General features: G+C 42.1%; 1 protein-coding gene across 6 annotated transcripts in view; it reads left to right on the plus strand.

Annotated features, from left to right (window-relative positions):
• Positions 1 to 2901: 2901 nt before the first annotated feature.
• SLF2 (SMC5-SMC6 complex localization factor 2) overlaps positions 2902 to 16857 on the plus strand; it is a 54431-nt gene continuing 40475 nt past the window's right edge. For 2 of the 6 annotated variants that reach the window (XM_061403153.1, XM_061403154.1), the window contains exon 1: positions 16111 to 16525. In XM_061403153.1, the coding sequence (XP_061259137.1) occupies positions 16386 to 16525 (140 nt within the window). In that variant the 5' untranslated portion in view covers positions 16111 to 16385. Of the gene's footprint in view, positions 2951 to 16094; positions 16774 to 16857 lie in introns of those variants that run through there. The other 4 variants (XM_061403151.1, XR_009733788.1, XM_061403150.1 and 1 more) reach the window with 4 other exon arrangements.

Consider the following 16857-nt stretch of genomic DNA (forward strand, 5'->3'; position numbering starts at 1 on the left):
TATCTTTAATGGATCACGTCCACAATTTACATTCATCCAGCTTGCCTGAACATTTACATAAAGTTATGAATCATGCACAAAAATGGCCAGAAGGCCTATTTACCTAGGAAAAAGAAGTAAGGTTCCATTAGAAGGTCTGCAGTAATGTCAATCCCGGGGGATTGAGCCAAGCTGGAAAAGAGAAAAACAGATTGGGATTCTTAACAGTTAGATGAATTCCCACTGAGCCAAGCTAGACAGGGGGACAAGTAGAGTGTGGCCAGAGATCAGAGGTGGCAGTGGAAGGTCACAAAGATGTCACGGGAAACTGCAGTGCATAAGGGTGGGCTTTCAGGTTGTGCCTGTGGGAAAGATTCTGTGGCTGAACTTGGCGGCAATGTCTCCAGAGCTGAAACCGGGTAGTAAGACTACACAAGCACACAATTAATGAGTGATATTTCCAGACAAGCCCTAACTGCCTGCTGCCTAAAATGAATTTGTTTTATTTTGTTCTTTCAATTTTCATTATTTCCTGATTGCAAAAGAATTCCTACTCACTGTAAAAAATGTTAAAAGTTCCAGAAATCTGTAATGTGGAAATTAAAACTCTATCCTTCAGAGATAACCACTTTTAATTAGAGGTGTATTTAAGTGTATTTATCCAGATTGCTTTTTCTGCATAGATGAACATCTACTATATATGTAAATTTTTACAAAATCATATTATTAAATCATGGCCAGATTTATCAGTAGAACTTAGGCAACCCTAATCCTGAAAAGGGTTACTATGATGTCCCCTACCCCACCCACGTTTCATTCAAAATAAAAATACTAACCAGTAAAACAAGCATATGGAGATCAAAGCTGTTCTTTTCCCTTTAATGACTATTTCAGTACTTTAAACTAAATATATATTCTTTTGAAAATTGTTTTTGCTTCCTTGGCACACCAGGCATACCCCTGGTTTCCACATTAGATCATCTAATACTACATATAATACACATTGTCTTATAACTGGTTTTTCTTTTTCACATAAGATATATCTTGGACATCTGTCCATGTCAGTATCTAAAGTTTATTGTGACTGGCAGCTGTGGGCTTCTCTCCAGAGGAAAACAGGATCCTTCAACATGCCTGTCACCATGGGTTAGGATCTTGGAGGAATTTTATGGCTTTAATATATTAACATTACAACCAACGACAAGGAAAGTTCCTCCATATTCAGAATTGAGTTCAAGCAACTGAACCTCTTTCAAATTTTTATGGGACGAGATGAGATAGAAACAAATAAACTGACTTGTTCATTTAGTCACAGCATAGTTCAACTTAGGAGCAGTGAATATCATCATGATTAAGGGTGAGGGTAAAAACCAGAGAAAATTCATTAATAGAAGTTTTTCTTTTATGTTATCACTGTTAGAGAATTTAGAATGAGACTACATTTTGATTTGGTTATTTAACTATTGCTTAAATATGGTACTGTTGTAACTGATTTATAATTTTATTGCATTGTAGACAGCGAATGTTGTTTATATGCTATCATTTCCTTGGCATATTGTTGAATCCTGCTGTGACTTAGAACGTGGTCATAAATATTCCACATGTGCTTGAAAAGAATATATATTCAAACTGCAATTTGGGGACTTCCCTGGCAGGTCCAGTGGTTAAGATTCCACACTTCCAATGCAGGGGGTGTGGGTTTGATCATTGGTTGGGGAACTAAGATCCCACATGCCATGGGGCCACCAAAAAATAAAAAAAAAAACAACTGCAGCTTTGTCCAGCATCCTGGGTGAAGGAACAAGAAATCAGGAAACTAAAGTCCACATTCCTATTTGAAATTAGAACTGAAGGACAGCTTTTCAAAAATTGTAAATCCTGAAATTATCCTGGCTGAAACCCTTAGAAGATTAAAAAAAATTTTTTTTAATTATAAATATTTTTTAAACTTTCAAACAGAATAAAAATTACAAAGTTGAAAGCAATAATTCCCCAATACCTCTCCTAAATTCTCAATCCCAGAGGTGGGAAGTGGCACAATTAACTTTTTAATTTCCTTCCAGACACTGTCTGTATACATACAAGAGAGTGCAGATACATATTATATGCCTCACCTTATAAGGAAACACCATATAGAAATGGGATTTTATGTATGTATACTGTTGCTGCTGGTAAGTCGCTTCAGTTGTATCCGACTCTGTGTGACCCCATAGATGGCAGCCCACCAGGCTCCCCCGTCCCTGGGATTCTCCAGGCAAGAACACTGGAGTGGGCTGCCATTTCCTTCTCCAATGCATGAAGGTGAAAAGTGAAAGGGAAGTCGCTCAGTCGTGTCCGACTCTTAGCGACCCCATAGACTGCAGCGCACCAGGCTCCTCCATCCATGGGATTTTCTAGGCAAGAGTAGTGGAGTTGGGTGCCATCGCCTTCTCCTATGTATACTGTTATCGCTTTGCTTTTTTCACTTAACATATCTCAGGCATCTTTGTATATCAGCACATTTGTCCTCTCCATTCTTTTTAATAGCTGAATCGTATTCCATGGTAAAGCTGCTCTATATTTAACAATCCCCTCTTGATGGACCCTTGGGTTATTTCCAGTTTTCTATTACAGACAGAGTTGCTATATGCAACTTTTGTTCACACATGAAATTGCTGCTGCTCAGCTCAGTTTTTTCTTGGGTGAACTGTTCCCTCCCACCGTATGCGTGTGTAAGATCCCCTGGTGTAGGAAATGGCAAGCCATTCTAGTATTATTGTCTGAAAATTCCATGGACAGAGGAGCCTAGCAGGTTACAGTCTGTGAGGTCACAAAGAGTTGGACATGACTGAGCAACTGAGCATGCTTGCACATTATCATACCAAGAGACAAACACAGAATAACCATAAGAACAGATGTGGAGTGGTACAAAGCTTATAAAGTTTTTACTTTAATAGTTTCTGGCTCTAGTTCCTGACTACCTTAAGACACAGTAAGTGGAATACCTGATTTACAAGGTTTACCAACCCTGTTTTTGATCCTCCAATTAGGGAAAGTCATATTGACTCTCTTTTTCCATCATATTCCTTCTTCCCCATCCTGCAGATGTCTTATTTCAAGACAACTCTTTAAGGCTCTGAGGACCCTAGATTGAGTTTCCAATTCAGCAAGTCTCTGTCCTGTGTGGTCACCCGTGAGCATTTGTTCCAACTATAGTTTTTAATTATTATGCAACCTCTGTAGGTAGGCTGCAACGTCCTCTGACTAATAAACAGCTTGAAAATGTCAGAACTTTGAGTCCTAAAGCCCGCTAATCCTGGGTGAGTCACACACAACCTCCTGGTACCTGTAACATAAGGCCAGCAGAATGCATAATTTCCAGAGCCCTGCAGAGGGTGATGGGGGTCAGACTGAGGGGGCAGATTTCAATGAGAGAATTCAATCTCAAGGCGAGCTTTGAGTATGAGTGCCTTGTGGGTCAGTACATCTGTGGACACCTGTTGTTTTGCCATTTGCTCTGCTGAATTGGAGCCACCCAGAATCCCCCAGGCTGAGTGCTTGACTTTTACACCTGTCTACATCTGAATTTTTCATTTGTGATCTAAGCCAGCAGCACTTCAAGGGCCTCTAGAAAATCAGGCTTCGCATTTCTAGGTTATGCTCTAAAAAAGAAAAACAAAGCTGCTTCAATCTACTCAGAAAAGTTTTGTTTCTGTTCTGGTCATAAGAACACAAAGTGAGAATTTTGTGCTTCAAAGAGTTCAGAGAAAGAACATTATGCTAAAGACTATTTGAGGCCCCAACATGGGAAACTGGATTTTGGAGGAATCTTGGAACGGATGCTTTGGGTTTACCACAGGTTAAGACCTCAGACTGAAGCTGTTTCATGGGTGAAGAGAAGAGGGAAAGTATGGGTTTGGTGAGTGGCTTGGAGAGTACTAGAGCGGAATTAGCACAGGTTTTTAAAGTGCAAAGAATATTTTCAGATTCATTTAATGTGCTGTATTTTTCTAATGGGCTTCCCTGGTGGTTCAGTCAGTGAAGAATTCATCTGCAACACAGGAGACTTGGGTTCGATCCCTTGGTTGGGAAGATCCCCTGGAGGAGGGCATGACAACCCACTCCAGTATTCTTGCATGGAGAATCCCTATGGACAGAGAAGCCTGGTGGGCTGCAGCCCATGAAGTCACAAAGAGCTGGACACAACTGAGCAACTAAGCACAGCACAGCACATTTTTATAATGCCTCCAGTTATTTCTGGTATGGTAGCTAGACACGACTGAGTGACTTCATTTTCACTTTCATGCATTGGAGAAGGAAATGGCAACCCACTCCAGTGTTTTTGCCTAGAGAATCCTAGGGACGGGGGAGCCTAGTGGGCTGCCATCTATGGGGTCGCACAGAGTTGGACATGACTGAAGCTAACTTAGCAGCAGCAGCAGCAGCTAGGTGCCTGGGATAGATGAACTGGGAAAAGAAGGGAGGAAGCAGGGGTCACTACTGACCAAGACTCAAACCAGGATTAAGTACACAGTGGGTGTTACTCCTGAAATTTTAGTTGGGGGATACCCAAGTGTCACCTAGGCTAGCAAGGCTCCTACACCAAGTATATCCTCTTGCCCTAGAAATCTCCTTCTGAGAAACTGGCCTTGTGTCAGGAAATCAGAGGAAGTTAGGGTTGGACAGGAAACAGACGGGTAATTGACCCAGCTGCAGGAGCTAGCCCCACTTGAGGATACAATAGCTCAGGACAGTGAGAATAATGAATGATTATTAATAATGTGTTGTTAACAAACAGAATCAGAATTAACCTTTACTGAGCCCCCACTATATACTGGACATCATTATAAGCACTTTTTTCATTTACTGTAACAAAGTATACATAACATAACATTTACCATTTTAATCTTCTTTTTTTTGGCTGTGAGGCATACAGGATCTTGGTTCATCAACCAAGGATCAAACTCAGACCCTCAGCAATGAAAGTATGGAGTCCTAACCACTACACCACCAAGAAATTCCCTAACCATTTTTAAGTGCACAGTTCTGTAGCATGAAGTATGTTCATCAGATCAGATCAGATCAGATCAGTCACTCAGTCGTGTCCACCTCTTTGTGACTCCATGAATCGCAGCACACCAGGTCTCCCTGTCCATCACCAACTCCCGGAGTTCACTCAGACTCACGTCCATCAAGTCAGTGATGCCATCCAACCATCTCATCCTCTGTCGTCCCCTTCTCCTCTTGCCCCCAATCCCTCCCAGCATCAGAGTCTTTTCCAATGAGTCAACTCTTCGCATGAGGTGGCCAAAGTACTGGAGTTTCAGCTTTAGCATCATTCCTTCCAAAGAAATCCCAGGGCTGATCTCCTTCAGAATGAAGTGGTTGGATCTCCTTGCAGTCCAAGGGACTCTCAGGAGTCTTCTCCAACACCACAGTTCAAAAGCATCAATTCTTCAGTGCTCAGCCTTCTTCACAGTCCAACTCTCACATCCATACATGACCACAGGAGTGCAATCGTCACCATCGTCCATCTCTAGACTTTTCATCTTCCCAAACTGAATCTATATCCATTAAACATGAACTCTTCATTCTCCCCTCTTGGTACCCCTTGGTAACCATCATTTTACTGTCTTTATGAATTTGACTATCACAGATACCTCATATAATTGGAATTATACAGTATTTGTTCTTTCATGACTGGTTTGTTTGAGCATAGTCTTCAAGGTTAATACAAGTTGTAGCACATGTCAGAAATTTCCTTCCTATTTATTTATTTATTTATTTTTTTTTCGTTTCTTTTTTTTTTTTTTTTTAGGCCGCCAAGCTTTTCGCCCGGGCTCCAGGCCGAAAAGCTTGGCGGCCTGCTGGGAGGCGGTGGTGGCAGCGGGGCCGCGCAGGGCGCGCTCTTCCTTCCTATTTAAGCCTGAAAAATATTCCATTGTATGTGTTTATATATATGTATATGTATGTATATATGTATAAGTGTATGTATATATATATATATATATACACATATATATATACACATTTTGTTTATTTATTTGGGTTTCCTTGGTGGCTCTGTGGTCAAGAATCTGCAATGCAGATACAGGAGACTCAGGTCAACACCTGACTTGCTTCCACCTTTTGGCTATTAATAAGTACTTTATTAACTGATTTAATGAAAGCAGATGAGATAGGTACTATTATTATCCCTACTTTACAAATGAGGAATCTGACACATGGAGAAGCTAAGCAATTTCCCAAACTGTAAAGAGCTAAGATTCAAACCCAGGCAGTTTAGCTTCAGAGCCCACACTCCTAACCACTCTGATACACTGCCTCTTGAGACCAAGAGACAGAGCCCTGTGCTATCAAAGCTTCCAGTCTAGAGAGAAGACATACATACAAAAATCATTTCAATGTGAAGTCATAAAGAGGATTGTGGAGTTACTGTGACACGGAGCGCAGAGAAGCTGTGTTGAGCTGCTGAGAGTGAGATGCTGCTCGGTGCTTTGCTCTACACGCTCCCAGCTTACAGGTAAGTCTAAAGCAACTGGGGCCTGGAAAAAAATCACTCTTCTTTTGGGCTTCCCAGGTGGTGCTAGTGGTAAGGAACCCACCTGCCCATGAGGAGATGTAAGAGACATGAGTTTGATCCCTGCATTGGGAAGGTCCCTGGAGGAGGGCACGGCAACCCACTCCAGTATTCTTGCCTGGAGAATCCCATGGACAGAGGAGCCTGGGTCCCAAAGAGTTGGACATGACTGAAGCAAGGCAGCATGCATAGTGCACATAAGAGTTGAACAAAGAGCAACTAGGTCTTTTTAGGGATGTCAGAGAAGTTTTTTCTAGGGGGACAAGATTGCAGTACAGGTGGGTGCACAAAAGCCAAGAAGCATGAGCGAGGCTGATGTGTTCAAAGAATGGCCAATTGTTCTGAATGGGTAAGATGTATGGGGAAGAACAGGGTGATGGCCTCTCACAGGTAGAGAGGAATCGGATCATGGAGTACCTATACAGTATACCAAAGAGTGTAAGCCTTTAAAATTGGTTTGTTTGGTGATTCTTTTGTGAATGGTGATGTTTTAGTTTTTGTTTCGTTTCCCCATCTGTAATGAATTTGGGAGTGACTTGCTCAGATGTGCTTGTTAGAAAGATGATTCAGGCTGCAGTGTGGAAGATGGAATGAAGAAGGGCAAATACAAGTCAGAAAGACCAATCTGGAAGCTGTTGCAACATACTTTGCAAAGGACAATTAGGGCCTGTATTGCGGTGCAGCAGGGGGGATAGAAAGGATTTTTTGAGTATTTAAAATATGTATTTTAAAATTTTATAAACAATAAGAAAAATAGATGAGTTTATAAAGTGGATGAAATATAGAAAAGGCAGCTAACAAAAGAATCTTAATGCCCCACTACCAGATTTATGAAGAGAAATCCAACCTAATAATTAAGAGAATGCAAAATAAAGCAGTGAGAAATCATTTTCACCCTTCAGATTAGCAAAAATAAAAAAGGGATGACAATATCAAATATTTGAGCAGACATGAGGAAAACAGTGCTTTCATATATTGCTAGTGGGACTGTAAATTAATTCAGCCATTTATGGAAAGCAATTTGGTAGCATACAATAAACTTGATAATGCAAATACCCTATGACCCAGCAATTTCCATTCTGATTATATAACCCATAGAAATTCTTGCATGTGGGTAAAAAGAAACATGTACAGAGATATCCATGAGATATTGTTTGTAATGGACAAATATGAACTGCAAACAAATAAAATGTACATATTTTTAAACATATACAAAAGAATCCTCTATATTTTTATGACTAGATATAAATACATGTATATCAATGACCTCAGATATGCAGATGATACCACCCTTATGGCAGAAAGTGAAGAAGAACTAAAGAGCCTCTTGATGAAAGTGAAAGAGGAGAGCGGAAAAGTAGGCTTAAAGCTCAACATTCCGAAAACTAAGATCATGGCATCCGGTCCCATCACTTCATGGGAAATAGAAGGGGAAACAGTGGCTGACTTTATTTATTTTTTTGGACTCCAAAATCACTGCAGATGGGGATTGCAGCCATGAAATTAAAAGACGCTTACTCCTTGGAAGGAAAGTTATGACCAACCTAGACAGTATATTAAAAAGCAGAGACGTTACTTTGCCAACAAAGGTCCATCTAGTCAAGGCTGTAGTTTTTCCAGTAGTCATGTATGGATGTGAGAGTTGAAGTATAAAGAAAGCTGAGCGCCAAAGAATTGATGCTTTTGAACTGTGGTGTTGGAGAAGACTCTTGAGAATCCCTTGGACTGCAAGGAGATCCAACCAGTCCATTCTAAAGGAGATCAGTCCTGGGTGTTCATTGGAAGGACTGATGTTGAAGCTGAAACTCCAGTATTTTGGCCACCTGATGCAAAGAGCTGACTCATTTGAAAAGACCCTGATCGGAGAAGGCAATGGCACCCCACTCCAGTACTCTTGCCTGGAAAATCCAATGGACGGAGGAGCCTGGTAGGCTGCAGTCCATGGGGTCCCTAAGAGTCGGACACAACTGAGCGACTTCACTTTCACTTTTCACTTTCACGTGTTGGAGAAGGAAATGGCAACCCACTCCAGTGTTCTTGCCTGGAGAATCCCAGGGACGGGGGAGCCTGGTGAGATGCCGTCTATGGGGTCGCACAGAGTTGGACGTGACTGAAGCGACTTAGCAGCAGCAGCAGCATTTGCTTGGAAATCTGCCTTTCTTCAAGATTCATGTCAATCGATTTAAGGCCCAGGATGACTCACCTTGTGCCAATGTTATCTCAAGACACATGTTGTGGGTGACGGGCCTGGTGCCACTCTCTGAGAGTTGAGACATTTCCTTTGTTTAATTAGCAGGCTGCTAGTCGGTATGTAAGTGCCTGCTAAAGACTAGCTGGGGCAGGGGGTGGGGGCAGTCTTTCTGCCCCCTTCTGATGTCTATGCCAGAATCTTTCTCTATCTCCTTTATACTTTAATAAAACTTGATTACATAAAAAAAAAAAAAAGACCCTGATGTTGGGAAGGATTGAAGGCAGGAGGAGAAGGGGACGACAGAGGATGAGATGGTTAGATGGCATCACCAACTCAATGGACATGAGTCTGAGTAAACTCCGGGAGTTGGTGATGGACAGGGAGACCTGGCGTGCTGCGGTTCATGGGGTCGCAAAGAGTCGGACAAGACTGAACGACTGAACTGAACTGAACTGAACTGAACACATGAGGAATATGAGGCTTGCAGACTTGAAAAGGAGTAGGAGAGAAGAGAATTAAACTGGAGTCTCAATAAAAAAAGACTTACCTACTCCCATAAATAATGTTATATGTTTTTAAAACATACAATGTTTTATTATGAAATTAAAGAAAACCAGGAACTTGTTTGGCAGTCCAGTTGTCGGGACTCTCCACCTTCCAATCCAGGGAGTGTGGGTTCGATCACTGGTCGGGGAGCTAAGATCCCACATGACTTGTGGCCAAAAAGTCAGAACATACACAATGGAAGCAATGCGTAAGAAATTCAATAAAGACTTATAAAAAATAAAGGAAAACTAAGGAAAACCAGGAAAGAGAAGTAAAAGATTAAAATTGTTTAATAGTTGTGAGTTCAGAATGGTGAATATGTTGTAATATTATTCTTTGTATTTGCCTATATCTTTGTTCTAAAAAGAATCAGATATGTGTGTGGGGTGTGTGTGTGTGTGTGTGTGTGTGTGTGGTTATGGCGAAATTAATTTACAGTCCCACTAGCAATATATGAGAGCGCTGTTTTCCTCATGTCTGCTCAAATATTTTACATTGTCATCCTTTTTATTTTTGCTAAGAAAGGACAAAGTGATATTTAGAGGGCAAAATCACTGATTTGATGACATAACAGGTGGCAGCTGAGGGTGACAGAGGGGAGAGATTAGTGGGACTCCCAGGTTTGTGGTTTCAGCGACAGGTGAGGGAAGATGATGAAACCATCCACTGAGATAAGAAATACAGGAGGAGAGAACCTTAAATCTGGAGGTCAGGGAGGGAAGATAATAGGTTCTACTGAAGACACCTTGAGTTTGAGAAGCCAACCACAAATGTTTTTACTACCAAATCCCTGGTCAGAGAAGGTAACTTAATGGTCTCCACATTGCCCTCCAAAAGAGGCAGTAGGAACAAGGGTGTCTGTCAGTGGCAAGTGGAAGGGAAATGAAGGAGAAATGAACAGAAGCTAATAGAAATAGTGGAGGACATCTGGTGAAGTCTTCACGGAAAGCAATTAATGTAACAGTGTAACTTTTCATCCAAAACCATTGGTCCTTTTATTTTATGATAGATAGATGATAGATATAATAGATAAATAGATAGGCAGAGATAGGGATATGTGTTTCTTTGGGAAAGTAATATATGCACTTCATAAAATAATTTTCACAAATAGGGGAAAACCTCTATCCAGAGGCAACTGCTGTTATGAGCTTCTTTACCTATGCTCAGGTTAGACACTCAAAAGTACCAATGACTGCTGTCTATCAAAATAGAAAACATACATGTCCTTTGACCCAGCAATTCCCTTCCCAATGTATAGAGATATGCTTCTATGTTCACAAAGGTGAATAAAAGGTATAAAGGTATAAAGGTTAATTGCATCATCATCAGTAATATAAGGCTGTAAGGGAACTAACTTAACTAAGTTACCGGCCAGTGCATAGAGTAGAATACTATGTTGCATTAGGAAGTTACTTGGAAAGCACAGCATCCTTCCAGAGATAGTCTTGGCACATACATACACATAACTCTTTTTATTTATACAAGCAATAGCACATGTATACACTGTAGCATACACTGTTCTGCAACTCAATTTTTCACTTAGGGTATCTCAGAGATTGTTCCATACTAGTTTATATTGTTAACAAGGGTTGAGTGCATGCGTACTCAGTCCTGTCCAACTCTGCAACTCCAAGGACTATAGTCTACCAGGCTCCCAGTCCATGGGATTCTCCAGACAAGAATACTGGAGAGGGTTGCCATTCTTCCTCCAGGGGATCTTCTGGACCCAGGGATCAAACTCACGTCTCCAGTATCTCCTGCATTGGCATGCAGATTCTTTACCACTGAGCCACCTGGGAAGCCATCACAAGTGTTGAGAGTTCAGCTAAATTACTCCATTTTATTGCTACCTCAGCATCCATGTTGTGTGGCCAAGCAGGCTTTGGTGGCCTTGAACTGACATGATTCACGTACCTATCTAAGCTCTGTAGACAGAAATATGAGACCCCTCTTTGTACTTCTTGGAGCCAGAAATCTAGAATTTTGTGTGAAATCTCTTGATTTTTCAATGTTGCCCCATACTTTTACAAAAGAGCTCTTTGGAAGTTTAAAAAGAAGGTGATGAAAGATGGCTCCTTCAGGAGGCCATCTTGTCATGCCTGGCATAGAGGGTTCAGTACTTTGGTGCTGTGCAAGTTTACAGCTTAAGGAACAGTGGTGGCAGAATGCCTCTGAAGAGGCAAGTCATAACCCAATAAAGAAAGGTCTTACAGGTCATCACAGGCGTGTTGAATTCTGGGAAGAGCATTGCAAAAGTATGAGATCAGATGTATTATCCTCAAAGAGACTCTCTTCTTTGCAGGGTGGTAGGGTTTCACATGAGAGATGAGTTGGACAAGGTATATAAGGTCCTTCTACCTCTTTTGTATCATTTTCCCTTTCCTCCTATTTCTTCCTCACAGTCTCAAGATTACTGAAGACAAGGAGGGATCTGATAGGGCCACTTGAGCCACTCCTCCCCATCTTGAAGTTCTTATAGCCTGGGAAGGGTAAAGGCACTCTCCTTTGAAAAGACAGTCTGCCTTCCTCTTCAAGCCTCCCGCACTCCTGGAAAATATGGTCTTAAAAGGGCATAAGGGGAGCCCGAGTTATGTCTCTCCACCCTCCCCACCAGCAGCAGTGACAAAAGAAAGCCTATCTTTTGCCCTCCAAGCAGCTTCTGCTGTTCTATTTCACTAATACACAGAAGTGTGAAATATGAATACAGATTACAGCAACAACTTTCACAAGTTTCCACTACTGCCCACAGTAGGGCCACAGAAATACCTTTTACATCATTGCCATATAAAATACATACGTGCAACTGAAATAAGTCTTGTGAAAAAACACATACTCATACACTGTATGCACTCTCTATTCCATTGTCTTTTTTCATGTGGCCTGTGACTCATTACATCAATTTCAAAACCCTCTAATGAGTGGCTCACCCAGTGTGAAAAATACCTGATTCAGGCTGGAGTTCCAAACCAATATTTACAGTCTCTTATTTTTCAGATAAGATGAATGATAACTATGCCTCCCAAACTAGTAAACAAGATGTCTCTAGATAAAACATAGAGACTTTTTTCTGGTTATTATTTATTAGTTTTTAGAATTAGCTTTCATTTGGAAAGTTAGTCCTAAGCTGGAGAATGATTTTTAAGTTTTCTTCTAAAATAAATGTTTACATTTAAAAAGTGATTTAGAAGTAATTCAAATTTAACTGGTTGTCCTGTGGATTTTTAAATTCCTGTGTTTTGTTGTTGTTAATTTTTTGGCCATGCCATGCAGCTTGTGGGATCTTAGCTCCCCAACCAAGGACTGAACCTGGGCCCTTGGCAATGAAAGTTCGGATTCCTAACCACTGAACTGCCAGGGAATTCCCTAATTTTTTTTTTAAATTGTGGAAAAACCATTTAACAGGAGATTTAGCCTCTTAATAAAACTTCAAGTATAGCATACATTAAAAAAAAAGTGATTTACAGAAAAATATTAGATAAATATTAATATAGGAAACATTCAGGTATGTCAAAAATTACAAATATGTTACTCATGTTCTAAAGCGTGGGAAATAGTATCTTGCACCATTCTGTAATGAAATAACAAGAAACTTTCCTTAACATTAGATCTGCTTCTGCAGTTTTTCTAATTAACTCTCAGGAAGTTTAAGTTTCAGGACATGACATGATATCATATTACATTTGATTTTTTCCCAGCAGCCCTTTAAAACCAAGCTAGTGGGTCAGGTAGATCCCCTGAAATAGGAAATGGCACCCCCACTTCAGTATTCTGGCCTGGAAAATCCCATGGACAGAGGAGCCTGGTGGGCTATAGTCCATGGGGCCACAAAGAGTCGGACACGACCGAGTGACTGAGCACAGTGCTTTTTTGAAGCACTTGTTGGGCAGTTTTGAGTTCGGCATCTATTTGCAAAGTGATTCGTGCAGATCTTGAGAGGCTGGAGGTTGCCTTCCCTCCTTCAGATCATCACGTGGTCTTTTTCAGTCAGGCTTTCAAGTTAATTATTTCCTGTTTTTCAGAGTCTGCTCCTTATCCCCTTTCCCAGGTCACCCTCTACCCTCTCCTCCACACACACATTCTTGGCCACCAGCAGGCAGTTCTGCAGCAAACCCATCTTTGTCTCTCAGTCTACCCTGGAGCACCCTCCAATAAGAGCCTTGGGGTTTCTTCCGGAGTGTAGCAATGTTAGAGCAAAACTGTGTCATTACTGTAGAATCAAGAGTTCCCAGCTTGTTAGTAACATTCTGTGTAACTTACTGACCTTTTGTTCTCAGAGTCCCTGCCTGCAAAGGTACTTCATGAGCCCATCTCCCTAAATTGTTTTCTCTTTTTGTGACTGTTTGTATCTCTGGCATCAGCTATACTGTCACTCCTTTCAGGATTCCCACGCTGGGCTTGACTCTCCCAGCAGATTTGATCTGTTTTGCACGTAACATTGTTTCTGTGACTGACTGACCCGTCCCTTCTCATCAAGGCCAAGGTCTGTGCTCCTCTATTGTCTTTAACAATACAGGGTGCTAAATTGTGCTGAGTACCCCATAGAACCCTCATGCCTAGAAGCCACTCCCTTCCTGTGGTCTTTGTTTCCTCATCCACAGAAATCTTAAACTAGTCTTTTAAGGTCATTGGCCTTCATTTCTTCATTTACTTTTCCAATCTTGGCTGAGGTTTTAAGTCTCTAATTCAGCCCTGTCTACTTTATTCATCATCCTCTCGCCCCAGCCATTTTTCTCTACCCTGGTCTCCTCACCGGCAACATCTTTCACTTAGTACAGCTTCCAGGCCATTTATGTACATAGAGATAGAGATATATACCTACACAAATTCAAAGTAAGAGAAGGGATTAAAAACACATATAAGACTAACACTATTTACAGGAGTGGGGAAGAGCTTCAGAAGCTCCCAGATGTTCTGGTTGATATGTAGAGCATATTTCATCCTGCAACCTAAATCTGCATCAAACACAGTTTAAACAAAGAAGAGCCTTGATGCTTATTTGAGGATTTAGATAACTACTTCCCTGTTAAGAAGAGATTTTTAAAATTATGTTTTTATTATGACTCCATCTCCATTTATTGATCAAGGGATTTCTTGCCTCACTTAACTCCATAATCTGTTGCTCAGATTAAGAAAATTCGAAAACTATTGTTTGGTAGCATAAGTACAGCCTTTAAAGCGATACCTTGGAAGCTGGATGATTCAAATACTATAATCCAAGAAAAGCAACTAATTGATCATGCAGAACGTGCTTTTATGCATTACTCTTTTTTACGGACTGAGCATGCAATGAAACGAATCCGATTAAATGTTTTATAGATGTGCAGTTACAGAAATAGGAACTTGCTAGTGTCGTAACATTCAGAACACAGTTATACAAGAGGTTGCAAATAATGTGTAAAAACCCTTAATAAATATATGTCACTAACCATCCAACACATTTTGAGCATCTATTATATTCTTTTTTATCTAAGAAACAATGCTAGGTATAGTAACTTCTCAGATACTGGGAGCAGAAAAATGCCCCTTATTTCAGTAGCTCCTTTCCTACATCCCTACTACCTAGTATCCGTGTATATATACTTTGGGGATGAATGAGAGACCTGTATGTTCAGTTTACCTTCTACCCTCCACTTTGCCCTCCCTGTTGGCCACTTTATTCCTCATTAATTCTTTCTCCTGAGGGCTAAAACAGGTGAGGGAAGGAGGTGAACTTCAGGCCAGTTAGGCATGCTTAGCTACAGAAGCAGTTAAATCTCAGTACAATAAACTTGAAATGCCTGTCTAAATTCTTCATTGTCATTTAAGATTTTGTTCCATCCAATTGATTGAACAGGCCTGACAGTTATGGCTTGAACATCATTAAGACTGATATTTTGGTTAATAGTTATAACAATATCAGACTCATCTCTGGAAGATTTTATAGTAAGTTAAACAGTCTGTTTAAAGAACAATGGCAAGAGAACATTAATTCACACAGTACTTACTACATGAGAGTCTCTGAGCTGTGCACTTTGCCTGGCTTATCATTTTTATAAGCAATTGCCCAGAAAAGTAGAATGCCCATTTTATAGATGTGGAAACTGAAGCTCAGAGCCACTCAGACCAGCCTCTCAGTTTGTAGGGAAAACCCTAGCTAACAGCCTCCAAAGCACAAACCCCTTACAAAGGATGGGAGACTGCTGGCACTTTTCACTAATCTATGCAGTCCACACTTAACATGAGTAATTGAAAGCTGACCTTATGTTCCTTTCAAAAATCTCCACGGAATCTGGCTCCAGAGACTTTACGGATAACTCATTACAGCAACTGAGAAACAAAATGCGTTTGTGTAATAAAAAGTCTTTATTTCAATGAGGTTTTTTTCCTTCTTTTAAAAAAAGAGAGAGAGAGAGGAGCCACTCCAGCATTCAACAAGAACCCTCACACAATGAACAAGTCTTCACATTGGGTTGTGCCGACTACTGAGGAAATGGTGACAGCATCAGCACACTTCGGCCTAAGATGTTAAGAGAACGATGTAATGAACAGCTGGGGATTTCTGAGGCACAATTGTGTGACACAAGAAGCCCAACTATTGGCAATCTTCATTGGGGGAAGCTGCTGGGCTCGGGTTTGCTTCAGCAAATCTTGCCCCTCGCCTTCCTCAAGACGGGTATCGCCAGCTACCGCAGCGCCCTTGGCATCCCGCGCCTTCCGGCCCCCACATGCCCGCCAAAGCGGACGCGGCCCGACCGCCGAGGCGCCCCACCCCCCCACCCCGTGCACGTGACGGGTGGGGGGGCAGTGTTCCTCCCCTCCTCCCCACCCCCTCCCCCGAAACCCTGCCTTCTCTTGAGAAGCTACGGCTCTCTATTGCACCACTATTGGAATGACCCCCGTGCCGGCCAATAAGAACGCGTCACTTCAAGTAAGACCCGCCCCCTGTGGGTCCTCAGGTTCCTTCCCGCTCACACCGGAGTCACTTCCGAAGAGAGAGAACCGCCATGAAGAGGGAAGGGGGTGCCGCCCACCTCTGCTCCGACAGCATCCCCGAGTCCCAGCAGCAAGACGGCAACCACGCATCCAACTTCTCCAGCTACAGCTCATGCCGCCGTCGCCAGCGGCGCCGACATGACAAGGCGCTGCATGCCCGCTAGGCCAGGTTTCCCCTCATCCCCAGCCCCGGGGTCGTCGCCCCCGCGCTGCCATCTGAGACCCGGTAGTACCGTCCCTGCTGCAGCGGGAAAGAAAACAGAGAGGCCTGGGGACAGGTACCGTGCAGAGGGCTTGAGAAGGGGCCGGGTCGCGGGGGCAAGGGTATGAGGGAGGTCTGCGGACGGTTGCTCTTCCAGTTCCCGCCATCCTCCGCGAGCTCAGGCCTCCGCGTCCGGGGCCTGGCAAACCCCTGCCCCGCCTCCACGCGGGGACTGCTGGGAGCTCGAGTCTCGTTTTCGGTAGTTGGGACGGTGTTCTCGGTCTAGTGACCACAACCTGGATGGCTTCGAACCAACCGCCTTAGGTAGAATGTAATTTTTGTCCTTTATTTTAGCTGGACTCTGGGCCCTAACTGCTAAATGCATACTTAAGTGGTTTTCTCTGCATT

The sequence above is a fragment of the Bos javanicus genome, chromosome 26 (assembly GCF_032452875.1).
Source record: "Bos javanicus breed banteng chromosome 26, ARS-OSU_banteng_1.0, whole genome shotgun sequence".
NCBI classification, from domain to species: domain Eukaryota; kingdom Metazoa; phylum Chordata; class Mammalia; order Artiodactyla; family Bovidae; genus Bos; species Bos javanicus.